Source organism: Capra hircus, chromosome 27, assembly GCF_001704415.2.
Source record: "Capra hircus breed San Clemente chromosome 27, ASM170441v1, whole genome shotgun sequence".
Classification (NCBI taxonomy): domain Eukaryota; kingdom Metazoa; phylum Chordata; class Mammalia; order Artiodactyla; family Bovidae; genus Capra; species Capra hircus.
Window position 1 is genome coordinate 29,269,492 of NC_030834.1, and position 27,050 is coordinate 29,296,541.

Sequence of the window (27,050 nt, forward strand, 5' to 3'; positions counted from 1 at the left end):
TGCTTCAAAGAAAAGCACACACTCCGACATCCTGAAACCTCTTTCTTGCTGTTCCTGAAATATCCCCTTTTCATTCTCTTTTAATACTGACCTTTCAACCCTGGCATTACTAATATTTGGGGCAGATAATTCTTTGTTCTGAGGGGCTGTTCTGTTCATAGTAGGATGTTTACCAACATCCCTGGCTTCTACCCACTAGTACCCACAGCATCCAGGTGTGGCAACCAAATGTCTCTAGATATTGCCCAAAGTCCCCTGGCTGGGAGTGTGTCCAGGTGAGAACCACTGCTTTAGATGATAATGAAAATAGCGAATGACGGCTATATGTGCTCCTGTCATTTTTTTTATCTTCCTCATAATACAATATGATACTGACTTAGGATACATCAGTTCAGTTCAGTCGCTCAGTCATGTCCGACCCTTTGCAACCCCATGAACCGCAGCACGCCAGGCCTCCCTGTCCATCACCAACTCCTGGAGTCCACCCAAACCCATATCCATTGTGTTGGTGATGCCATCCAACCATCTCATCCTCTGTCATCCCCTTCTCCTCCTGCCCTCATTCTTTCCCAGCATCAGGGTCTTTTCAATTGGTCAGCTCTCCACATCAGGTGGCCAAAGTATTGGAGTTTCAGCTTCAAAATCAGTTCCTCCAGTGAACACCCAGGAGAAGGCAATGGCACCCCACTCCAGTACTCTTGCCTGGAAAATCCCATGGATGGAGGAGCCTGGTAGGCTGCAGTCCATGGGGTCGCAAAGAGTCGGGCACGACTGAGCAACTTCACTTTCGCTTTTCACTTTCATGCATTGGAGAAGGAGATGGCAACCTACTCCAGTGTTCTTGCCTGGAGAATCCCAGGGACAGTGGGCTCCTGTCTGTGGGGTCGCACAGAGTCGGACATGACTGAAGTGACTTAGCAGTGAACATCCAGGACCGATCTTTAGGATGGATTGGTTGGATCACCTTGCAGTCCAAGGGACTCTCAAGAGTCTTCTCCAACACCATAGTTCAAAAGCATCAATTCTTTGGCACTCAGCTTTCTTTATAGTCCAACTCTCACATCCATACATGACCACTGGAAAAACCATAGCCTTGACTAGACGGACCTTTGTTGGCAAAGTAATGTCTCTGCTTTTTAATATCCTGTCTAGGTTGCTCATAACTTTCACCTGGGATATGAATACCAGTTCTAGTCCTGACTCTGTCCTTGCGGGTGACCTTGAACTGGTCTCTCTACCTCTTTAAGCCGCCATTGCTTCATCTTGAGCCTAAAGACATACTCATTCATTAGACATGAATGCCCATTTATAATCTATGAGATGTGAATGAAAGTGGCTCCCACTTTAATAAATTTTAAGTATACCTTAGATGTTTCCCACACCTCGGTGAGGAAGGAGACAGATGCAGAAGCCCTTGGCTAACCAGATGTGTTCACGTGCTGGGCTTTCCGCAGCTTGCTATGCTGGTGGCACAGAGCTGGCCTGCAGGCTCGGTGCTGCCCCACGCCTCTCTGTCCATTCGCCCTCGTGAAAGTGAAGTCATGCCAGCCTCTGGCCCTCTTAGCCTCTTACACACATCTCAGTTTGTTGATGCTGTTACTGGGTGAAGTGCTCTTTCTGTTCCCCCTTGTACTGAACACATGATGGGTAATAAAGAGACCAGTCCAGCACCACTGGTTCCAGTTGGCAACTTTAAGATGATCAGCATATCCCAGAGGAGCTTCACATTTAAGCTCTCCTCTTTTGCCCAAAGCTGGTCATTCCTTGACCAGCAAGAGCCCGAGGGTGAAAAAAAAATTTTTTTTATAGCCCAAGGATTACACTGCAAGCCCTTCAAGTCCTATTCAAACATCCTTTAGGACACTAGTAGTGAAGATAAAAGATTTTCACTGCAAACCACGCTTTCTTTTTAAGTAGAAAACAACACTCACAGTATCTGTGTTGTACACTAAAGTAAAAGATGAAGTTGTGGGGTTTTTTTTTTTTTTTTTTAATCATTTCAGGGAATCCAGCCGGATATTGCAAAATCTGGGGAATTTATTTGTGGAGTAAGCCCTTAACTCTTCAATTTCCTACTATGTGGTTTATGAATGACTCAGACCTTGTGGTTTTCTTTTAGTCAGTCCCCTCCATCTTTAGTTCTTTCCACCTCTCATTGTGTCTGTGAACACAGAAGGAAAAACTCAACCTCTTTTAGGAACTTTGCTTTTCTATTTTTCTAATTCATTTACTCAGTATTTTGTGAATGGTCAAATTCTGTGTCAATGTCAAGTTAGTTCAGCGGGATGGAATATAACTTCCTGATATCAGTTGTGGTGGTGGGTCACTGACAAGTTTGGAATTTGTGTTACATAAGAATTAATATCATTCATTCCAGGACTGCTTCCTACCACCAGGAATTTACTTATTACTGCCTTTGGGTTACTACTGCAGAACCCAGGATCCACTGTGTACGCCAAGTCAATGGTGTCCAGTTCTTTGCAACCCTATGGACTGTAGTCTGCCAGGCTCCTCTGTCCATGGGATTCTCCAGGCAAGAGTACTGGGGTGGGTTTCCAAGCCCTCCTCCAGGGGATCTTCCCCACCCATGGATCAAACCTGTGTCTCTTATGGCACATTCTTCACCACTAGCGCCACCTGGGAAGCCCACTGAACCCCCAGCAAATCAGATCCCCTGCCTTCCACGAAGGCTACGTGAGGATCTTATGGCGGAAGTTGCACCCAGACACTTGCAGCCCCACAGGTCTCCCCTGCACGGCCAGTCTGGAGCCCTGTGGCAACGCCCAGGGAACCAAGGTAAGAAGCTGACATAGAAAGCTGCGCTGCTAATCTTCCAGGTTCAGATAACCCATCTCTTCCTTGCAAAAGTGTGCATTTCGCAGGTTTCTTCCATTCCGCTTGGCAGAACAAAATCCAAAATCACTGGCTCTTCACCCCAAGAGAGGCAGGCAGTAGTAGGTATGAATGACTGTGCAGGTGAGGCCAAGAGAAGAATTTATTATCCCTGGATAGACGGAGTTCTGGAGGCAGTGGTAAGGTTAGAATGATCCCAGGCAATGTGCTATAACCTGGAGTCACTTGTCTTCCATTCTGTTTCACTATCAGAATAAAACACATTAATCACACTCTTTTGCCATTTTTATTTCATAACAAACAATTGTAGAATACTCGGTTGATTTCTCTCCCAGCACGGTATCGTTACCGAATGCTGAAAGCATTGTGCGTTGTTCCTTTTACGACAAGGACAAGAGGTACACACCACTCCTCTCGTCCTCTGTGGGGGTTTTGCAGATGAGAAACCCCAAGGTTCAGCACATGAATGGAATGCAGGTTGTTAATCGAATATTCCAAGGGAGGCTCTTCCCCATGTCTATGAAGCTTCTCAAGCTGGCTACTTGCTCAAAGGCTGACCGTGGCTGTCCTGGGTTTTCTCTAAAATCCAGTCCACATACTCAGCAACTTTGGTGTAGACTCCTGGTTGTTCCCTGCGGGCACAGCCTTCACCCCAACTAGTGATGCCCACCAAATGCCATGTTTCTTCATGTTGACAAACCAAGGGACCGCCTGAATCACCCTGTGTCACAGTGAGTGGAAAAAGCAAAATGGGAGGTTATGATGGATGTGCCTTTAAAATTCTGTAGTCATACCACACACACACCATGCAAACAATTTCTCATAGCTCTTCAGATATTTCATGCGTCTCATGAGCTGCTGGACATAGTAAGAGTGATCTAATCAACAGTATATAGTTGGCGTTTTCTGTTCATTCCAACACCGAAAATTTGACATCATCACATCCCAAGATGAAATGAACTTAATGTGCTTGTATTTTAGCACAATGATTTGTCTGCACAATTGTCTTCCCTTAAAGATGGCATACTCCTGCTGTGAGATAGATAATATATAAAAACTATAGGCATATATGCAATTTTTAAAAGATTTTATATGTAATTATCAGGTTATTTGGTTCCAAGTCATTTAGAAAGCTATAGAGAACTACTCTTGGAAAAACATATTTTGAAATGATTTTTCTTAAGTGGCCTATTGTGTGTTTTTCGTACTCTAACGCATTACCTTGCAAGCATCTTTTCCTCCTTCTTTATAGCCAGCACAGATCATCTGTTTGGTAATTTTATAATCTCTGTAACTTTTCTGGCATTCTTCATTTGATATCAAAGGAATATTTGCCTTTTGTAGGGTATTTTGGATTTTACCTGAGAGGCAACATCAGAAGGAGGCAATAAGATAAATATAGAAGTAAGACTGCAGTCTTAAATGAGAATGCTGAAGTTTCCATGAAGGTCATTTCTTCACATAATAATTTTTGTATGTCTGTATCTGTAATAGGGGCTTCCTAGGTAGTACGAGTGGTGAAGAACCTGACTGCCAATGTAGCAGACATAAGAGATGCAGGTTTGATCCCTGGGTTGGGAAGATCCCCTGGAGGAGGACATGGCAACCCACTCCAGAATTCTTGCCTGGAGAACCTCATGGATGAGGAGCATGACGGGCTACAGTCCATAGTGTCCCAAAGAGTCAGGCTCTACTGAAGTAACTTAGCACACGTGCATCTATAGTAGATGATGGATGCTAACCAAATTTATAATAGTGATCATTCACAACATATAAAAGTCAAAACATTACTCTGTGCAGCATAGACTTATGCAGTCATGTATATCAATTATATCTCAGTAAAACTGGAAAAAGTATACATACGTGTGCTTAGTCACTCAGTCGAGGCCTACTCTTTGTGACCCCATGGACTGTAGCCCGCCAGGCTCCTCTGTCCATGGGATTCTCCAGGCAAGAATTCTGGAGTAGGTTGCCACGTCCTCCTCCAGGGGATCTTGCCGACCCTAGGGGGTCCAACTCTAGTCTCTTACATCTCCTGCCTTAGCAGACAGGTTCTTTTCCCCTAACACCACCTGGGAAGCCCCTCAACACATATAGTAGGTCCTTATTGGTTATCTACATATACACACTACTATACATAAAATGGATAACCAATAAGGCCCTACTGTGTAGTATGGGCAATGCTACTCAATACTCTGCAATGACCTGTATGGGCAAAGAATCTAAGAGTGGATATATGTATAACTGATTCATGTTGCTATGCAACAGCAAGTCACACAACATTGTAAATCAACTATACTGCAATTTTAAAAAGTTTTTAAAAATCTATAGTTCTCAATTTGGCAGGAATGAACTATACAATTTATAATAAAGTTGATTTACATTGATTGTTAAGAAATAAGGGCTTCCCTGGTGGCTCAGATGGTAAAAAGTCCACCTGCAATGCAGGAGACCCAGGTGTGATCCCTGGGTCAGGAAGATCCCCCAGAGGAGAACATGGCAATCAACTCTAGTACTCTTGCCTGGAGAAACCCATGGACAGAGAGGAGCCTGGCAGGCTACAGTCCAAGGGTTCTCAAAGAGTCTGACAGGACTGAGCTATTAACACTGTCATTTTCAAAGTATTCTGATAAGCTGCAGTGTCATTGGTTTTCTTTGTAATCCTATGTGTTTTATTTATGGGTATAAAAGCATTAGAGAAGAGGTTCGCAGGCTTTACCAGGTTGCAGGAAGGATGTGTTTTAAAAAAAGATTTAAAAGCCTTCCAGAAAGAAAGATGACATGTCTGCCTATACTCCTGGTTATTAATCCAAGGGATAACAGTGGCCTTGGGAGATGGGAACTCTATTAATTCTGAGGACAGGATGGGCTTGGGGAAGTTGTTTGTCCTGTATGGGACCAATCCTTTAGAAGAAGTTAAACAAAGATACTTAAGAGATTACCCTAGGAATTTTTCCAGGACCAAGCAAAACTGTCTTCTCAAGAATTACTGAATACATATGTGGGAATGAATAGTTAGGAAAAAAATCACGAATCTGGATATAACTTTAGAGGCCAATTAAACAAATCCACTCCTGTATTTTAACATATAAAATGCCACGTGGTACCTTTTTCCTCTGTGAAGCCCCATCCAGTTATCCAACAGTCAGTGTAAACTGGTTTTGTATCATCTTTGGAAGGGAGGCATATTGCTTTCTGCAAATCTGAAAGGTAATTTTTACATTAGAGTTTGGCTAGATTTAGTTATGGACATTGACTTTAAAAATACCTACTCTCCCCGCCCCTATATTCTCTTTCTCTAGAGTAGCACCAAGTAGAATACACCTTTTACTTTCCACTGAGTTTCCAAGGTCAGTGACTCAAGAAAATGTCTCAGCAATCACAGTCATTTTGGGTGTCAAATTTTAAAATTCCGAACCCAAATTTACTGTCAAGAGCCTTTACAAGTTCTTATGTATGATTCCCTCAATAGTAATAGCAGAGGGGTCTACACTGTTTTAAGCATGATTTTTAGGCACTCTAACTTATTAACTGATTTTAATAACAATCCTATTAGGGGGTAACTGGAGTCAAGGACATCCTGCCCTGAGGTCACAGAATCTTTAGCAGACCCAGCAGGCATCCAGCAACTGTGGAGCTTTTTATACGTCCAAACGCACCCCGTCCAACCACAAAGCTATTGTCTCCCAGAATTGCCTTGTCCAACAGTCTCTTCCCTACTCAGGTTTTACCTGGAAATTAATATTTGAATATGCTTGCCCTCAGATACTCCCAATATGCCTAGGCCCAAGGCAATGCTAATTCTGCTACTCTTGTCAAAGGAAGTCATGCTCCCTTCCATGTCTGTTATTATTTCAATAGTATAATATGCAGCTGTATTCCTTCCTGAAAGAACTAAGTAACACATCTTGGCCCTTAAGTAGAAGACATTTTATGTCAAGTTTCAAATTATTTTTCCTGGCAATACTCATCTTTCCCGCAACTTTACTAACCAGAAAATAAAGACAGTCTCCTTAGATTCTGACCCCTCCTTGAAACTGATCTGAAAATTTAAACCAACACAATTCAGCAATACATGTCTCCTTAAATATGCTACGTACCAGTAAAATTCAAAGGAGCCTCAAGTTTTATTAAGGCAATGTCATGACTGCCTTCTGAGGTTTTATAATTTGGGTGGACAATAATCTCTTTGATTGGCGAGAAAGATGTCTCTGTTGTTATCTCTGACAGATTTAAAATGCCACCATAAATGCGCCAAATATTTGACAAGAGAAGCCTAGGAGGGAAAAATAAGAACTGATTTGAAACCAGGAAGACTGGCCTTTCATATTGCTCTTTTCTCCTTTCTCTTTACCTTTCAAAAAAGAACTGGGAAGAAAATACTGCATATAACATATGTTTCAGTTCAGTCAGTTCAGTCGCTCAGTCGTGTCCAGCTATTTGCAACCCCATGAATAGCAGCACGCCAGACCTCCCTGTCCATCACCATCTCCCGGAGTTTACTCAAACTCACATCCATCGGGTTGGTGATGCCATCCAGCCATCTCATCCTCTGTCGTCCCCTTCTCCTCCTGCCACCAATCCCTCCCAGCATCAGAGTCTTTTCCAATGAGTCAACTCTTCGCATGAGGTGGCCAGAGTACTGGAGTTTCAGCTTCAGCATCATTCCTTCCAAAGAACACCCAAGGCTGATCTCCTCTAGAATGGACTTGTTGGATCTCCTTGCAGTCCAAGGGACTCTCAAGAGTCTACTCCAACACCACAGTTCAAAAACATCAATTCTTCGGCGCTCAGCCTTCTTCACAGTCCAACCCGTTCATCCATACATGACTACTGGAAAAACCATAGCCTTGACTAGACGGACCTTTGTTGGCAAAGTAACGTCTCTGCTTTTCAATATGCTATCTATGTTGGTCATAACTTTTCTTCCAAGGAGTAAGAGTCTTTTAATTTCATGGCTGCAGTCACCATCTGCAGTGATTTTGGAGCCCCCCAAAATAAAGTCTGGCACTGTTTCCACTGTTTCCCCATCTATTTCCCATGAAGTGATGGGACCAGATGCCACAATCTTCATTTTCTGAATGTTGAGCTTTAAGCCAACTTTTCCACTCTCTTCTTTCACTTTCATCAAGAAGCTTTTTAGTTCTTGTTCACTTTCTGCCATAAGGGTGGTATCATCTGCATATCTGAGGTTGATATTTCTCCTGGCAATCGTGATTCCAGCTTGTGCTTCCTCTAGCCCAGTGTTTCTCATGATATACTCTGCATATAAGTTAAATAAGCAGGGTGACAATATACAGCCTTGACGTACTCCTTTTTCAATTTGGAACCAGTCTGTTGTTCCATGTCCAGTTCATATGTTTACATACCTAATTTCTCCTTGCAATTTAGCACCAACAGCAGCAGTGCTGAACTCTGAAGATTTAGTTAAAAATATTGGGAAGTGTATAATTATGTCATGTTTTCTGTAAGTGAATATAGAAGAATGTTGCTGTCTCTTTCTGAGATAAACCGTTTGGGAGATATCTCACAGTTTATCGTGGAAAGTCATTCACCAAGTTGAAAGCAATCACTTCCGTGAAATTCAGAACTGGCAAGAAAGAATGACTGTACACAAGTCTCTCTGTAACCAGATAGGATAGTGGGTCCCCAGAGAAAGACATCCAGTCGTGGTTTTCTTGATATAAAAGAAACCATTTTTAGCTTAAGCCGTTTTGTGATCTAAGCCGGGCCACAATGCTAGTCCTTGAATGTACTCAGTCGCTTCAATTGTGTTGGACTTTTTGCAACCCCATGGACTATAGCCCGCCAGTCCATAGTGTTTTCCTGGCAAGACTACTGGAGTGGGTTGCCATGACCTCCTCCAGGGGATTCTCCCCAACCAGGGATCAAACCTACGTCTTTTGCATTGCAGGCAGATTCTTTATGGCTAAACCACAGGAAAGCCCTGTCCTTGAATAGGTCTCACTAATTAATGATCTTAAAGGGAATAAAAGAATGCAGAGACAAAGGACTATTACAGGTAAGAGAAGCAACAATAGCAAAGATTATGGATCAGCTGTAAAGACTCCTAGTTATCTTTCAGTGGCAAAGATTAGCCAGAAGCACTCAACCACCAGATCAACTGGAACCTAAGATATGGTGATGTTGACTTTTTTTGACCCTCATGACTTCAATCAACCAAGGCCTGAACTCAGGCCAAGGCCCTTCAGTAATATGTATGTACCCTTAGCTTAAAACTTCTCCAGTTCTGTTGTTTGGGGATACAATTTCTTTGGGAAAGATCCCCAGTGTTCTCCTTACTCACTGCAATAATAAATCCTTCCTTCTCCCAGTTTTTGGCTTGGTTGTGTCTTTTGACATCCAACCAAGAGGAAAACCCAGTTTTTACGTAATGCCTCTAATAGGGCAAATGAGAGGAACCTCAGCACTATTTAAATTATATGTATATTTTGGGAAGTGTGAAAATTTAAATTAACTCTTTAAATATGGATATATGCAAAATAAGTCTAAAATTACTATGTAGAGCAAAGTTGTAGGATAAATAAGTTCTGGGGATATAACATACAGCATGGTGACTACAGTTAACAATGGCGTGCATGGACGCTCAGTCATGTCCAACTCTGCGACCCCATGGAGCCCACCAGGCTCCTCTGTCCATGGAATTTTCCAGCCACAAATACTGGAACAGGTTGCCATTTCCTCCTCCAGGGAGGCTTTCCAACCCAGGGATCGAACCTTCCCTGGAGGCAGGCAGATTCTTTATCCCTGAGTTACCTGGGAAAGTTGCTGAGAGAGAAAATCTCCAAAGTTTTGACCACCAAAAGCTATTGTAACTTTGTAGAGGGATGGATATTAATAAACTGACACAATGATGTAGAAACTGATTATAGAGTCTTCACAATGAAGAGGCAAGATACAACTCCAGATAAGATGCAGCCAAATCTTACCCATCGAAGCAATGGGCAGCAGTTAAGACCCACTGGCGTCCAATGATTGACCCTCCGCACAGGTGGCTCTGAGCTCTCAGCTTCACTTGCAGGCTGACCTGCCAGGGCCACTCTCCCCAAGAAGCATCTGTTCCTCCAACAATGCGTCCCCTTTTTGTTGTACAGACTAAAAAGAGAGCATTGAAGTTAATGGTTGGGATTAGAGGGTGAATCACAGTCCCCTTCAATTAAGGAAAACAAGACACATAGTTCCATTATAGAAGATTTAGAAAGCTATCTAAACAACTCAGACATCCCTCTACATTTTTATGAAAAAAGTGAGATTTACTCACCACGGCTGTCCCCACGTTTACACAACCTCAAAGAATAACCAGAGCTTGCTCGCGTCCCATAAGTAATGTTAGTTGGGGAGCCATCCAAAGACAAGCGTAAGGAACACTTACACCTAGACAAGACGATCAGCATGAGAGTAAACCTCAGAGGGTGAAAGCCCAGGAAATTATCTGCCAACTGTTTTTGAAAAATAAGCATTCACTAACTTCTCTCCTCTACAGTCTTCTGGGAATAAAGAATAAGTAAAAAACTGACAGCGAATCATCTTTGTACAGGTCTCTTGGCAATCATCCACTCCTTTAACGAAGGTCGCATGCAGCTCTTCTCCTTCAAAAGCAACTTGTGGGTAAATTTTGGAGTGGCAGGGCTCTATGCCTATGACGAATGTAAAAAAGATAGAAAATGCAAATGATAAGCCACACATACACAAGTTTCTGGAACATTGAGCCTTGTTAGAAGATCATAGAATGTATCACATTTTGTGTAATATTTTTTTATCAAATTGCATTACCAGGCAGAGTTTGTTTGCAGGTTAGAAGGCTATATCCAGAGATGGCATTTTCCTGAGGAGTAGGGGAACTTGGGCTCCCACTTTGGGAAGTCTTAAGGAAACAAACATTTCTATGGTCAAAAAAAAAAAAAAAAGAGAAAGAAAGAAAACCCCATTAAAGGCAAATACAAGAACACCTCATATCAAACCCCGCCCCCACTCCTGCAAATTTTATTCTTCTGAGAAATTCCCTCCAAAGAACATCAGACTACAGGACTCTAGTGAGTTACAGAGATTAAATGTAAATCAAGCCACATCTCCCTCTGAAGAAAACTTATAGGCACAGATAGCCCGAAAAGAGGAGAAAGGTAAAGTTCTACCTTCTAATTTAAAAAAAAAAGAAGAAAGAACAGATTCTGGGGATTTATGGTGCTGATGCTATCATAACTTGATACCCTTCTCTTAGCTCCATCTTGTGTGTAAAGAAAAGGACAGGTTATCTATGGGTCAAGAGATGGAACCAGAACCTTGATCAGGATTTAACAGGCCTCTAGTTTCTGAAACACTGGGGTCAGAACAAAGGAGCTTAAAGGATATGCTCCCAGTGAGTGGTTTACTTCAAGCTAATACAAAACATTAAGATTAGTAGGAAAGGTACCCATGGCTATTGTTTCATTGATTGGATGGTCTGTTTAAGTAAGAGAAGATGGGTAGGAAAGTCTGCTAATCTCTTAATTATTCTGCACCTGGCAGAAGAGCCCCTATTTAAACTATGAGTTCAAGTGTTTTTTGGTTTTTTTTTAATTAAAAAAATTTTTATTTTATATTGGAGTATAGCTAATTAACAATCTTGTGATAGATTCAGGTGGACAGCAAAGGGACTCAGCCATACATATACATATATGCTTCTTCCCCGAACTCCCCTCCCAACCAGGCTGCCATATAGCGTTGAGCAGAGTTCCCGGTGCTATACAGTAGGTCCTTGTTGGTTATCCACTTTAAATATAGCAGTGTGTACATGTCCACCCCAAAGTCCCAAACTATCCCTCTCCCCCGCCACTTTCCCCTCTGATAACCATAAGTTCATTCTATGAGCTCAGGTGTTTTGAGGGAAATGAACAAAACTTGGGAAAAACTCGAAGTATAAAATGAAAATGATGCCAAGACAGTAGCAAACGTGACCCACGCCTGCTGACCTCTGTGAGTCTGTCTTCCACGCATTTGTATAGAATGTGAAGAAAAGGCAGCTGGGGTGATGGGTGCAGATGGTTCGACACACAAAAACATCTGGTGCGATAACCCTGGCAACATCCACATCTGAAAACGCACGATGTTGGAAAACGTCCACGCGGCAGCCTGTGAACCCGCAGGGGAAGACGTACACGTCACGATGCTACACGTGCTTGTACTTCGTCATCATAACTAAGGAAACTATGACTGTTGTTTGTACACAGAACTACACATCCTTAGTGAAAAAAGTGTCTGTTGGAACATCCCCAAGCTTGTTGTTTGCCATTTGGGAGAAGAAAAAATTGGTCTCAATCTGATAAAAGACAGATACCTATGTCAGAGAAATAAAATGTCTTAACCTGTGCTCTATCCTACTTGGTCCGAAATACCTAAGCTACTCAGCTTTTGTTTATATTTTCTTTACATTACCCTGACCCTGAAATTCAGGCCTTAGGCGCATGAGCTTTTGTGTTATGTTTTTCTGAATATTTTAATAAAAACATCATATTTTAATAAATACATCAACAAAAACCTGAATTTCTAACAAAAATGCCGTGTACCCATTAGAAGAAGAGGAAATCCACTTTCATTTTCCATAACATAATTATATCTCAATTATACTTTTACTTATGTTCTTATTATTTACTCAATTTGATAACACATAAAGTATTTCATTTCCTGGGTCAGGAAAATCCACTGGAGAAGGGATAGGCTACCCACTCCAGTATTCTTGGGCTTCCCTTGGTGGCTCAGCTGGTAAAGAATCTGCCTGCAATGTGGGAGAACTGGGTTTGAACCCTGGGTTGGGAAGATCCCCTGGAGAAGGGAAAGGCTACTCACTCTGGTATTCCATGGACTGTATAGTCCACAAGGCTGCAAAGAGTCAGACACAACTGAGCAACTATCACTTTCACTTTAAAAGTCTATTAGGGCCTCTCAGGTGGTTAAGCAGTAAAGAATCTGCCTGCAATGCAGGAGACACAGCAGGAGCCGCAGGTTTGATCCCTGAGTCAGGAAGATCCCCTGGAGGAGGAAATGGCAACCCACTCCAGTAGTCTTGCCTGGGAAATCACATGGACAGAGGAGCCTGGCAGGCTACAGTCCATGGGGTCACAGAGTTGGACATTTGCAAGGAAAGTTATACCAAACCTAGACAGCCTATTAAAAAGCAAAGACATCAGTTTGCCAGCAAAGGTCTGTATAGTCAAAGCTATGGTTTTTCCATTAGTCATGTACGGATGTGAGAGGTGGGCCAAAAAGAAGGCTGACTGCTGAAAAATTGATGCTTTTGAACTGTGGTGCTGGAGCAGACTCTTGGAAGTCCTTTTGATTGCAAGGAGATTAAAGGAAATCAACCCTGAATATTCATTGGAAGGACTGATGCTGAAACTGAAACTCCAATACTTTGGCCACTTGATACAAAGAGCTGACTCATTGGAAAAGGCTCTGATGCTAGGAAAGTTTGAAAGCAAAAGGAGAAGAGGGTGGTAGAGGATGAGATGATTGTATAGCATCATCCACTCAATGGACATGAATTTGAGCAAACTCTAAGAGATAGTGAAAGACAAGGAAGCCTGGTGTGCTGCAGTCCATGGAACTGCCAAGAATTGGACATGATTTATCCACTGAAAACAAAAACAAATTCTATTAAACTTATGTAAGCTTAAAGAATAATGGTAGCAATTATGAGAAAGACAAAAAGAATCCAAATTTAAATGAACATAGTTGGATCAAGAGAGTGTGCCTGCCACACATAATATCTTCAGATGGGAAGTTTAGGAAATTAGACCTCAACTAATTAAATCTTTTTTTAAAAAAAATCAGACTTTAAGCTGGAAGAGAATTTATGGGATTCCATGTCTACCTACAACTGCATCCTCTCAAGTAGTTCAACCTTTATTTCAGATGTTTATAATGACAAGGAGCTGACTACCTCATGGCGAGAGGTTCATTTCTGGACCACTCTAGGAGTCAGAATTTTTTTCTTATTTTCATCATAGTTGTATCTATTTTATGAAACCACACAGATTAGTCTAATCCTTTTCCCAATGACCGTTCTTTAAAAACAAAAATTTAAGATAGTCATCCTGACTTTTTAGGGTTAAATGTCCAATCTGTTTCTTTAATGGTATCTTATTTGCCTATGTTTCTAGGTATCTCAGGATCTTGGTTACTCTCTTTTGACGTGTCTGTTGCTCCAAACAAAATACGGAATGCATTGCTGAATATAAAGTGCAGTCACAGTCTGACCTGTCAAGATGACAAAAGAACAGGGGCTAACTATGTTCCAAAGACCATGCTGTTTTCTAAAGCTAGTTTCGTTTTCATTTGTTTTGTTTGTCAAAAGCACTGCAAGATGTCAGTAGGGATGACAGAGTAAAGACCTTCCCAAACCCTTTCCTCCATTAAAAAAAAAAAAAAAAAGAAACGAGCACTGGCCAGAATGTCAAAATTAATGTTGTTTCAGAACTCTAGAAGTGAACCAAAGGCTGATAACAGCACAGGGAGTTTTTATCCAAAAACAACAGCCAAATCTCAGCAAGAGCCCTGAGTTCTGTGAGGTTTTTAACTTGCCCTCTCATCCCCTCTCCACAGCTCCATGGAAGCCTTGAAAATACCCACAATTGTGGGGAAAACCAGCAGGCTAACGGGCCTCAGGAGAGGGCAGAACGGAGTTGGAGCTACTCCCAAGCCCTGTGCCCAGATAACTGTCATTATTTGACTGGAGGTTCTCAGGAAAACCCCACTCCCAAGGACTGAGTTTCTTTGACCTGATTCAGAACTTCCTCAGTGTCAACAGCCTTTTCCTTGAAAGTACTTGTCAAAAAAAAAAAAGATTGTGACTATTATACAACATTGTAGCTGCTTAAGTCAGTAGTAATAACAGGGGCATACCACAAGCCAATGAGAATCTTAGAAGGAAAACCAAGGAGAGTTTGAAAATCTCTGAGATATTCCTAGGGATCTGGAAAGCCATACACTTGACTGTGTGCACGACAGAGGCTCTGCACATTTCCCATGCTGGGAAAGCCCCGGGCCCTCACCGAGGACTGACTTTGACCTCTGGGAGCTCCATGTCAGCGCAAAGTGGAGGCCAGGGCAAAGTTGTAAAGGGCAGGGCAGGGCAGTGAAACGCATGCCCTAAGTCTCACAGAAAGCTCCTTGTCGATGGCTGGCAAACTCACTACTTGTAGGCACCCAAGGAAACTTCTGTCCTGTCATTAGAAAACTGTGGGGGAAGCTGAGCACAGACATCCGTGGTCATGCCACAAAAGAGACTAACCACTGTGTGCAGTTAGCTCAGGAAAGTCCCCAAACAAACAGCAACAGCATCACAAAACAGTAACAACAACAACAATAAACTCTGAGGAAGGAGGGGATTTGATGTCCAGAGTTTGTCACATGCTTATACTTAAAAAGTCTAATTTTTTTTTTTTTACAAAAAAATCGTGAGACATGTCAAGAAACAAGGAAATATGGCCCATACACAGAAGTAGAGGTCAATATAAACCATCACTAAGGAAGCAAGAACATTGGGTTTACTATACCAAGACTTTACATCAGCTATTTTAAATATGTTCAAAGAACTAAAGGAAACCATGTCCAAAGAACTGGAGAGGGAACTTCCCTGTTGGTCCAATGGTTAAGATTTCGCCTTCCAATGCAGAGAATGTGGGTTTGATTCCTGGTAGGTGAGCTAAGCGGAGAAGGCAATGGCAACCCACTCCAGTACTCTTGACTGGCAAATCCCATGGACGGAGGAGCCTGGTGGGCTGCAGTCCATGGGGTCGCTAAGAGTCGGACACGACTGAGTGACTTCTCTTTCACTTTTCACTTTCATGCATTGGAGGAGGAAATGGCAATCCACTCCAGTGTTCTTGCCTGGAGAATCCCAGGGACGGGGGAGCCTGGTGGGCTGCCATCTCTGGGGTCGCACAGAGTTGGACATGACAGTAGCAGCAGCAGGCAAGCTAAGATCCTGCATGCCTCATGGCAAAAAAATTAAAAAAAGCCCCAAAACATAAAACAGAAGCAATATTGTGACAAATTCAATAAAGACTAAAAATGGTCCACACATCTAAAAGAAAAAAAAAAAAAAAACAGAAAAAAGATCTTAAGGACTGAAGTATGAAAACAATGTCTCACCAGACAATATCAATAACCAGAAATTAAATTACAGAAAAGAACCAAATCTGTATATTAAAAAACAAAATAATACTTAACTTGAAGCAATAAATCTGGAGCACACCACGGCGGAGGTGTGTTGGGGGAAGCTGGGAACCAATGGGAAAAGAGGCACTGCTGCCAACTTCCCAGTCTTCTAAGGCAGGATCCTAGCCCAGGTCCCCATTCAGGGCTTGGCACAGAGTCAGCACTTGATACTGTATAGAAGTGGCTATTGATAATTTGGTTTCAATAACGTGTTATCATTGACATGCTGATACGCTAAATAAGACAGACTATCTTAGCAAATTTTCTGACTCTTTCAATTAAAATTACCCCATGTCTGAAACATAGGGTTTCATTGATTGATTTTGCTAGATAATAGACACCACCAAGAAATGACCATATAGTTTTCTCTACAATGTCACTGTACTAGTTTCCTATGGCTGCTTAAAAAATTATCCCAAACTTAATGGCTTAAAACAACACAAATTTATTATCTCACGGTTCTGAAGATCAGAAGTTGAGAAGTCTGAAATGGATCTTTGTCCTTGTTGTTCAGTTCTTTCATTGTGGGAATAACGTGTAGTGCTTAGTCATTAGTCGTGTCTAACTATTTGTAACCCCATGGACTGTAGCTCACCTGGCTCCTCTGTCCATGGGATTTTTCCAGGCAAAGATACTGGAGTGGATTGCAATTTCCTTATCTAGAAATGGGTCTTAAGTGAGTGAGTGAAGTCACTCAGACACGCCCGACTCTTTGCAACCCCGGGGACTGCAGCTCACCAGGCTCCTCTGTCCATGGGATTCTCCAGGCAAGAATACTGGAGTGGGTTGCCATGTCCTTCTCCAGGGGATCTTCCCAACCCAGGAATCGAACCCAGGTCTCCTGCATTGCAGGCAGACGCAGGCAGATGCTTTAATCTCTGAACCAAATGGGTCTTGCTGCTAAGTCGCTTCAGTCGTGTCCGACTCTGTGTGACCCCATAGATGGCAGCCCACCAGGTTCCCCCATCCCTGGGATTCTCCAGGCAAGAACACTGGAGTGGGTTGCCATTTCCTTCTCCAATGCACGAAAGTGACACGTGAAAGTGAAGTCGCTCAGTGAAGTAAATGGGTCTTCAATTCAGTTCAGTTCAGTCTCTCAGTCGTGTCCGACTCTTTGCCACCCCATGAATCACAGCACTCCAGGCCTCCCTGTCCATCACCAACTCCTGGAGTTCACTCAGAGTTGCGTCCATCAAGTCTGTGATGCCATCCAGCCATCTCATCCTCGGTGGTCCCCTTCTCCTCCTGCCCCCAATCCCTCCCAGCATCAGAGTCTTCTCCAATGAGTCAACTTTTCGCATGAGGTGGCCAAGATGCCGGTATGGCTTTGTTCCTTTGGGAATTTATGTAGAACTTTTTCCCTTACCTTTTTCAGATGCTAGAGGCCACCTGCATTCCTTGACTTAGGGACCCTTCCTCCATTTTCAAAGCCAGAAGTGTAACCTCTTCTGATCTCTCTGTCTGATTCTCTGATCATTCTGCTTTCTCTTTCTTTTATCAGGACCTTTGTGACTACATTGGGTCTATCCACATAATCCAGAATAATCTCAAAGTGTTTTTTACCATAATCACATATTGAATCAAGCCTTTTTTGCCCTGTAAGGTGACATATTTACAGATTCCAGAGATTAGGGTGTGGATGTTTTGGGGAGGCTCTTTTGCTGCCTAGTACAATCACACAGTGAAGTGTGTGTGTGTGTGTGTGTGTGTGTGTGTGTGTATGTGTGCGCACACTCAGTCATGTCTGACTCTTTGCGACCCTGCGGGCTATAGCCTGCGAGGCTCCTCAGTCCATGGGATTTTCCAGGCAAGAATACTGAAATGAGTTGCCATTTCCTTCTCCAGGGGATCTTCCCGACCCAGGGATTGAGCCTGTGTCTCCTCCATCTCCTGCATTGCGGGCAGATTCTTTACCGTCTGAACTACTAGGGAAACCCTTAGTTCTCTATGGTGCAAATCAAATGAAGGACTATATAAATATCCGCCCTCATTGACTTCCTGGTTGGTTACCTTCCTTGTGGTACAGTGTTTCTCTGGCTGATGTGAAGATTGCTCAAATGTGCATTATTCTACAAAGCCAAGGTTCGTAGCATAATGACTAGCATTCCCTTGTTTGTTGTTGTTTAGTCACTAAGTTGTCTCTGCCTCTTTTGCAACCCCGCGGACTGTATTTCGCCAGGCTCCTTGGTGCATGGGATTCTCCAGGTGAAAATACTGGAGTGAGTTGCATTCCCTTCTCCAGGGGATCCTCACGACCCAGGGATCAAGCCATTAAGTTTGGGATAATTTTTTAAGCAGCCATAGGAAACTAGTACAGTGACATTGTAGAGAAAACCATACGGTCATTTCTTGGTGGTGTCTATTATCTAGCCACTGGGGAAGAAGTCCACACAGGGAAGTAGGAGCCATACAGTTACCAATTTTCGAGTTTCCACAGGCCTTCAGTGAGAAGCCAGACTCCACGTCAGTCAGCACCTTTATACGCGAAGGTGTCCCCTGTGAGCTGCGTTTTAATAGGCAGGTGTTCCTGAATGTGAAAAACACAGGTTACTTTGCTTCCTAAACTTCAAGGTGCCTGCAGAAGTCCATTCCCTGTTGAAAACGATCCATGGTCCATGGAAAATAAACAAAGCAATCAGAACAAAGCAATCACAGTGATGAGTGAGTTAGGGATTGTGTTATTCATCAAAGAGACATCTCCCCCTCTTTAGAGGGAAGGTTAGGGTAAGGGTGCAGTAGGAACTGTTCTTCTCCAGGACATTATGCTACTGAACTCTCACTCCACAAGCACAGGGTATTTGCGGACCAAATGGAAATTTTTCTCTTCAGGAAAAATGATGCCAAAATGGAATAAAATAATAAGAAGACTGTTGTTCGGTTTCTAAGTCGCATCCACCTCTGCGACCCCGTGAACTGCAGCATGCCAGGCTTCTCTGTTCATCAGTATCTCTGAGTTTGCTCAGACTCATGTCCATTGAGTCAGTGATACCATCCAACCATCTTATCCTCTGTTGCCCCCTTCTCCCCTTGCCCTCACTTTCTCCTAGCATCAGGGGCTTTTCCAATGAGTCAGCTCTTTAAATCAGATGGCCAAAATATTGGAGCTTTGGCTTCAGTGTCGGTCCTTCCAGTGAATATTCAGGGTTGATTTCCTCTAGGATTGAATGGTTTGATCTCCTTGCAGTCCAAGTGACTCTCAAGAGTCTTCTCCAGCACCTCAGTTGAAAAGCATCGATTCTTTTGTGCTCAGCCTTCTTTATGGTCCAACTCTCACATCCATACATGACTACTGCAAAAACCATAGGTTTGACTATATGGACCTTTGTCATCAAAGTGATGTCTGCTTTTTAAAACACTGTCTGGGTTTGACATAGCTATTCTCCCAAGGATCAAGTGTCTTTTAATTTCATGGCCGCAGTCACTATCCAGACTGATTCTGGAGCCCAAGAAAATGAAATCTGACACTGTTTCCACCTTTTCCCCATCTATTTGCCATGAAGTGATAGGACCAGATACCATGATCTGTTTTCTGAATGTTGAGTTTTAACCCAGCTTTTTCACTCTTTTCTTTCACCTTCATCAAGAGACTCTTTAGCTCCTCTTCACTTCCTGCCATTAAAGTGGTATCATCTGCATATCTGAAGTTGTTGATATTTCTGCTGGCAATCTTGATTCCAGCTTGTGATTCATCCAGCCTGGCATTTTGCCTTATGTACTCTGCATATAAGTTAAATAAGCAGGATGACAGTATACAGCCTTGATGTACTCCTTTCCCAATTTTGAATCAGTCTGTTGTTCCATGTCCAGTTCTAACTGTTGCTTCTTGACCTGCATGCAGGTTTCTCAGGAGGTAGGTAAGGTGGTCTGGTATTTCCATCTCTTTTAAGAATATTCTCATTCTCTTTAAGACTAAGACAACTGATTAGACCTAAAAACTCTCTCTGATTTTCAATTGGGGGAAAAAATGGTTATGAAGGAAAAAACGCTATGTTTCTGAAAACACCATCAGAAAGAACAGACACTGAATTTTACTCACCGGTACTCTGCATTGAAGAAGGTTTTCGTGGCATACGTGAAAAACTGGCAGTGAATGTTGTTGGTGCACCTTTCTTGGCATTCTTCAGCACTTTTCACCTTAGACACATTGAAATTGACTCCTCTCATATCAATTCCTTTATAAATGCTTCGGTGGCAAGCTGTCCAAATAAAACACATACAGCAAATTCAGTTAGTTTCCCTTCTAGAAGTAAATCTGGGCTGGGTAGCTTTTTTTTTAACTTTTATAGTGGACTATAGTTGATGTAAAATGTTGTGTTGGTTTCGGGAACAGCAAATTGATTCAGTTATACATATACATATATCCATTCTATTTCAGATTCTTTTCCCATATAGGTTATTATAGAATATTGAGCAGAGTTCCCTGTGGTATACAGTAGGTCCTTGTTGGTTATCTATTTAAATATAGCAGTGTGTACATGTCCATCCCAAATTCCCAATCTATCCCTCCCCCTACCCTTCTCCATTAGTAACCATTAAGTTGGTTCTCTGTCGGCCTGTTTCTGTTTGGAAATCAAAGGGAGACTATTATTCGGTTGTGTATTTACTTTCTGTACATCTTACACCAAAGTGCCAACCTCATAAATAATAGAGGCTCCTCAAGTGTGAGATGACTGCTGAAAATAAGAGGGTACGTCCAGAATACAACCCCATCTCTATTATCTTATCTCCGTTCCAAAAGTGCGTGCTGCTACAGAGTTTGAGCAGAAGCTTTTCTAAGGTAGACCCACTGTCCATTCAAACTGAGCTCAGAAATCCACACCTTACCACTAATTTGATGACCACATCGCTTTAGGGAATGTCCTGAAATTGCATGTGTCCGTGACACTCTCGGCAGGGTTCCTGTAACACTGTCCTTCAAGAAGCAACCAAACCTGTTTTTTTTTAAAGTAGCTTAATAAGAAGTAGGATAATAAACACACATTGAGAAAATGTCTAGCATTTCTATGCACTCATAAATACAGCCAGAAATAAGGAAAATACTACGGCATGCCTGACACCTGCTGGGAAAAAAACATTCTTAGAGGCAATTCCTTAATACCTAACAATCTTTGTAATAACCTGACTTTAGCATTGTTTTCCTTTATATTCACATTTCAAAGTACAGAAAGTCAGTCATATAAAAGAGGGAATGATTCTTCCTGTGTTCCCAAACTTTGTGGGAATTATGCTCCCACCTGGTGATTGTTGTTATAAATATTTTCATTTACTTAAGAAATTAAATCAGTCATGAGAGTTGCATCTATATTTGGTATTCCTCCTGACTGCTAACTCCTTACAGTCCACACCTACTAAAACACTTCATTCTGTCTTTAATGTCAACTTTCATGTCATTTCCTTATTTAAAAGGATTCTAGAACCCAATTCAACTTTTTAAATGAAAAGCTGCTGCCTCTAACATACAGTCTCGATTTGCTATCCAAGTTTTCCCTTGTAGAGGGCTTCCCTGGTGGCTCAGATGGTAAAGAATCTGCTTGCAATGCAGGAGACCTGGGTTTGGTCTCAAGGTTGGGAAAAATTACCTGGAGAAAGGAATGGCTACCCACTCCAGTATTCTTGTCTGGGATAATTCCATGGACAGAGGAGTCTGGTAGGCTACAGTCCATGGGGTCACAAAGAGCCGGACACAACCACACGACGAACATTTTCACTTTTGTTTCCCTTGTAGAATCGGGAAATGACAGTCTAACTCCTAGTTTTTAATTCAGATAGAATAAAGGTGAAGGAAAAGAATGATGGATATGGAAATAGGAACAAGGAAGAAACATTCATTCTGGATATTGATCAAAATTAAAGAAAATTATAATAAAACTGTGGTTGTACTTGAGCAACTTTATGACTGAATAAGACTTTTCCTTACAACTACTTTGCAAATACTCTTACTTTTTCAAATTACCAGTTAACAATATATATTCATGTCCACACATGCGTGCACACACACATGCATGCACATGTAGGCGTACATACTCCATGAATACTATAGGTGCCCAAAGTGGCTCATTGTAGGCATCATTCAGACCTACCTTCTCCCAAGGTTACAAGATGGATTTTAATTATTTTCTCAACAAAATGCTTGCCTTCTATAGTATCTTCTTAAGAACTATGCTATCCATAGTTCATGCGTGTGATCCATAGTGTGATCAAGCGTCAGACAGCAGTACCTTTCTTGTTCAGGTGAAATATTCACCTATTATTAGACCCTTTCTGGAGAAGGCAATGGTACTCCAGTACTCTTGCCTGGAAAATCCCATGGACGGAGGAGCCTGGTGGGCTGCAGCCCATGGGGTCGCTAAGAGTTGGTCATGACTGAAGCGACTTAGCAGCAGCAGCATTAGACCCTTTCTCGAGATAATCTCTTAACTCAATGATTTTCAACTGTTTTCCTTGAGGTCTTGGATAAGAAAACACTACTTTCTATGGCTCTAAGTCATTGTTTAAAATGCAGATTTCCAGGCCCAAGAGACTTAGGTTTGATACGTTTGGGCCTGAGCCTAAGAATCTGCTTAGATAAGAACTCCTCAGGGTGATTCTGATGAAGCTGGCCATGTAGAAACATAATCTTGCTATCAAACTGATTCCATTTTGAAAAATGGCTTCTCCAGTAAAGAAATATCACCTTTTACCTTTTGTCTGCATCACTGGTTGAATTTTCAGGAAGAAAACTGAATAGCAAGCACCTGGGATGGAAGGTGCACATCAGCTGACAGTATTGGGCATCTGGGGTGTACATGGCTGATACATCCCCACCTCTGAAGAAGGTGTTGCTATATAGTTGAGTCAAGCATCCTGTGACAGAATCATTGAAAAAAGACACATTAATTTGGAATAAATAATAATTTTAAAAGAAATGTATCTGCGTTCTAAACCTTCTTAATTGGTCCATGGAATAACCAAAGATCTTACGACATGACTAAACGCAGAGGCAGGATGAAATATACCAGCTGTACAGTATGTGGGATCTTAGTTCCTTGAGCAGGGCTCGAACCCATGTCTGTAGTGGAAGCACAGAGTCCTAACCACTGGACAGCCAAGGAATTCCTGAAATAGTGATGTATTAGGGCTTGATGCATGATGTTAAAATTAGTTTTGGGGTGCCTATGCATAAAAATACTTGGTTGATTTTCATTTATCATGCTCAACCATAATAATTTGTACATAAATTATTTTCCCTCAAATGCAATCTTAGCTTGGTTTCTCCCTATCTTCTAACATGGAACAACTTTTCTGGAAGATAATTTGATGATATAAATCATAAAACCTTCAAAACTATGCACATCTTTACTATATCTGGTGTTTTAATTTCCAAATTTTTTTTACAGAAATAAACATGTATATAAGAATGGGCATACAAAACTACCATGAATAGAGAAGAATATTAAGCTCCAAAAACATGATATATATTTATCTGCTTGAAAGATCACTATAAATGGGAAACATAAGTTACAAAAAAGTATCTAATAACATCTTTGTTGAGTGTGTAAAGACACATGCAGAAAAATATCTGAAAAAGATATTTTTAACAAAGGCCATCTCTGTATTACAAGACTACAGATGACAGGTATTTTCTCATTTTCTGCTAATTTGCACCTCTAATTTCCCTAGCATAATCATAATTTTCAAAAATAATAAAAAGCATCTCTGGCTTCTACTCTTCAGCATTCAATGTATTTGTATGTGGTAATGATTATGGCTCAGAAGAGCAATTTGCAATGAGGGGACAGATGGAGGGGAGTTTGGTTTAGGGGAAAAAAGCTTCTTTCTTAAGAATTTATTTTTTGCCAAATGTCACCCTTACCCTGGACACCTAGAATTGTTTGCCTTAGCCATAAACATCTTTGCAATGTGGTCTTCCTAAGTCAACAAAGACTCAGAAACCACCCATAATGGTGGCATCGTAAAAACTCCATTCTACAATGATTAATGAAAAACAGTGTCTAAAATCATTCCTATTCTGTGAAATTTTAGTGGATAGAAAGAGAAATAAGATCAAAACCTATAGGGAAACTCAAACTATTCAAATAGACAACTTCCTAAATTAAATATAAATTAGGTACTTTCTTTTCTGAAATGATTCTCCAGAAGTCTAACAGAGTAAAAATATGTACTAAGTACATATTATGGTACTCGGGTTGGACCCAGATGCTATAAATACCTAGCATTCTTCTGAATATTCAGATAAAGTTGATTTTTTAATGTTGATAATAAAAATAGAGGGCTGCCTGTTTTAAGCTCTGCTTTGTAGAGAGTCTTTTTCCAAACAGAAGTTTCTGTTGATACCTGCCAAAACTTTCTTGTTTCTGGGCCCCTCCTTCTGGTGTGTCTAGGATGATATATCTGCAAAGTGGTAGTTGGTGCTGAACCTTAAAAGGATATGTGTCCTGAGGGTCAGATGTCTTGCTCGATTACTCTCCCCCTCACCCTTAACTTTGCATCTTAGAGATAATCCACTCACCACAGGAAACTGTAGCAAACAAGCAAATGAAGTAAGCGGCTTGCCTGAGTGCAATCATCCTAAAAGAGAAAGCAACAGGCACATAACTCTACTGTTTATAGATCATATTTAACATGAATCTTAATTTAAGGTAATACAGATTTTCTTGTAAATGTCTGGATAGCAAATCTAAGCACACAATTATCAGTATAGAAAAGCAATGGTTTTCTGAGCATTTTACGCTCAAGGACTTGGCATGAGATACAAATTGAGACCTCTAGATTACTGTTGTGTTTATTGTCCATTTGGCACCTATGTTCTTAGCAATTATGCGAAGGGAATTGGTAGAGGGAAATTAAACATTTGTGAAACCTCTTGATATGAGCAAAAAGAAAATTATTGTAAACCATGGTAATGGTATCTGTCCAAAAATCCCTAAGGAAAGATATTCCAAATATTCAAGCCCATTTTAAATTTTTTAATCAATGTTCTCTTTGATTGAAAAATATCTTGCACTTACATGTTTCCACATATAAAAGCATCAGTTCCTTCTACATTCTCTAAATACACAGGAAATTAGAATGTCAACTAATAGTTGCTTTATAACGTAAAAACAATGCTTAATGGAAAAAAAAAATATTTGGAAGCAATCAGAATAATAGAAATCCTGTACCTGAAAGCACAATTGCTTCCGTGGTTCTGGAGCTGAGGGTGTCTCTTGCCATTGAAAAATGGCTGGTCTTCAAGCTTTCCCGATAGGGCTCTGCAAGCAGTATTTGCTTGGCTCCAATATTGACTTTGGTTTTCTGCCAGGAGTTTCAACTTTTTGTCCTGTCAACATATTCTATGAACATCCCATTTCTGTGTTCAACTATTTAATACGTTAACTATTTCATAATAGGCCCACATAATTTATGTACACGTTTCCATTTTTTAAAATGTCGCCAACATTCCTAGTCATTTGGGGCTCATAATATATCTAACTAGACATTTCCAATATAATGACCTGGATACATATGAATAAGGGGGTGGAAAGGGATCCATCCTCTTGGAAGTCATGATGAGCCTTTTAGCAAATGGTATCCATGCCTTCCTTTGTAAAGGAATCCTGTAACAGTGAGGTTTGTAGGATGGAATGAAATTGACCAATGTTTAGGACTTCCTTCCATCCAGTTCAGGAAATAGAACATAGCAGGGTTTGACAATTTGTTCACAGACCAAATCTGGTCCAGTGCCTGTTTTCAGAAATGAAGTTTTATTGGAACACTCATGCTCATTCACTCCTGTATTATACATGGTTGCTTTTACCCTATATAGTTAAGTAGTTGTGATAGAGACATTATGGCCTGCAAAGCTGAAAAGATTTACCATCTGCCCCTTTTCAGATAAAGTTAGCACTCCTAGCATAGAATGTAGACTTCTCTTTCAGGACATCTAGACCTGAAAGAAACATACTGGTTTTCCTAGTAGCCTATTCTTGTTCAGGGAATTTTATTTTAAAGAAAAAAAAAATCTCCCTATATACTGAAATAGATCTCCTTGCCACTTCTATCCATCATTCTAGATCGACCTACTAAATCTATATGAAATGATTTACTCTCTTTCTTGTCCTTTTAAAAATATATAAAGACTACAATCCCTTGCCCACTAAATCTCCTTTGTTTCCTAACCATTCTTCAAAGATGCAATACATCTTTCTGGCTAGTAAATTAGATTTTTAGGGAGTTCTTAAATGAATATTTAACGCATGTTACTGCAGTGCAGAACTGTGTTTATTAAGAATGTAGGAAAATTTTGCCAGTAAAACATTTTTTCTGGCTATAATGAAGTAGCATATTTCAAATATTCATACTGCATGTTTAAATATCCATTTAAATTCGGTGTATCAACTGACACACCAGCAAACAACAAAAGGGAATCCTCTGACTTGTGCAGTATTAAAGAATCTAAATTGGTGATTTTCTTTGCTACCGGCCTCATTAGGAAAAAAAGGTGACTGGAAAAAAACTGCCCTGTCTCCAGATTACAGCAGAAACCCTCAGAGGTTTTTTCCCTAAATGGTGCGATTACTGGTTTAAATCTATTTAAATATACTCCTGTGTTTCTTCTGAATTTTTCTCATAGTGGAACATATGTTCTCGTAATATAATAAAACTAAAGATTTGCTTGTGGATTCAGAAGGAGCAAATCAGAAAGAAGATGAAAAGAGACAATGGTAGGCAGAATTCTAAAATGTCCCCCAAGGCTTCCCTCTATCATCCCAGACATCGAAGAAAATGGGGTACCACATTTGTCCATGATTACTTGATGTTACAGGACAAAAGCAATTTTGAAGATGTATCATCAATAATTACGGTTACTAAACTGTTTTAGTAACTAGTCAAGTGGGGACTATCTGGCTGTGCCTAATCTTACCACGGAGCCCTTTAAAAAGAGCTTGCTTCTGCCGTTAGCATAAGAGTCCTAGAGAGTCAAAGTGGGAGAGCCTTTGGGC

General features: G+C 41.1%; 1 protein-coding gene across 2 annotated transcripts; it reads right to left on the reverse strand.

The window, feature by feature from the left end:
* On the reverse strand, positions 3,127-25,316 carry KLKB1 (kallikrein B1). Of its 2 annotated transcripts, XM_005698743.1 has the most exons (15): positions 25,230-25,316; positions 24,578-24,636; positions 22,749-22,911; positions 20,893-20,999; positions 20,105-20,264; positions 18,486-18,595; positions 11,823-11,982; positions 10,648-10,757; positions 10,343-10,511; positions 10,136-10,248; positions 9,804-9,969; positions 6,954-7,129; positions 5,961-6,056; positions 4,075-4,214; positions 3,127-3,574 (listed from the first exon to the last, which is right to left on the reverse strand). In XM_005698743.1, the coding sequence occupies exons 2-15, from the start codon at positions 24,633-24,635 to the stop codon at positions 3,392-3,394; spliced, it is 1,911 nt and encodes a 636-aa protein (XP_005698800.1). In that variant the 5' UTR covers position 24,636; positions 25,230-25,316; the 3' UTR covers positions 3,127-3,391. The 2 variants fall into 2 exon arrangements, with proteins under 2 accessions (XP_005698800.1, XP_013830847.1); XM_013975393.1 differs by lacking the exon at positions 10,136-10,248 and having other exon boundaries at positions 3,130-3,574; positions 10,392-10,511.

Excerpts from the sequence above, each read along its gene's own strand:
- KLKB1 (XM_005698743.1), bottom strand. The coding sequence starts at position 24,635 with ATGATTGCACTCAGGCAAGCCGCTTACTTCATTTGCTTGTTTGCTACA. Across the intron at positions 21,000-22,748 it reads ACCAGTGATGCAGACAAAAG|GTTTGGTTGCTTCTTGAAGG; the intron begins GTAAAAGGTGAT and ends AAAAAAAAACAG. Across the intron at positions 20,265-20,892 it reads ATGTGGTCATCAAATTAGTG|CTTGCCACCGAAGCATTTAT; the intron begins GTAAGGTGTGGA and ends TTATTTGGACAG.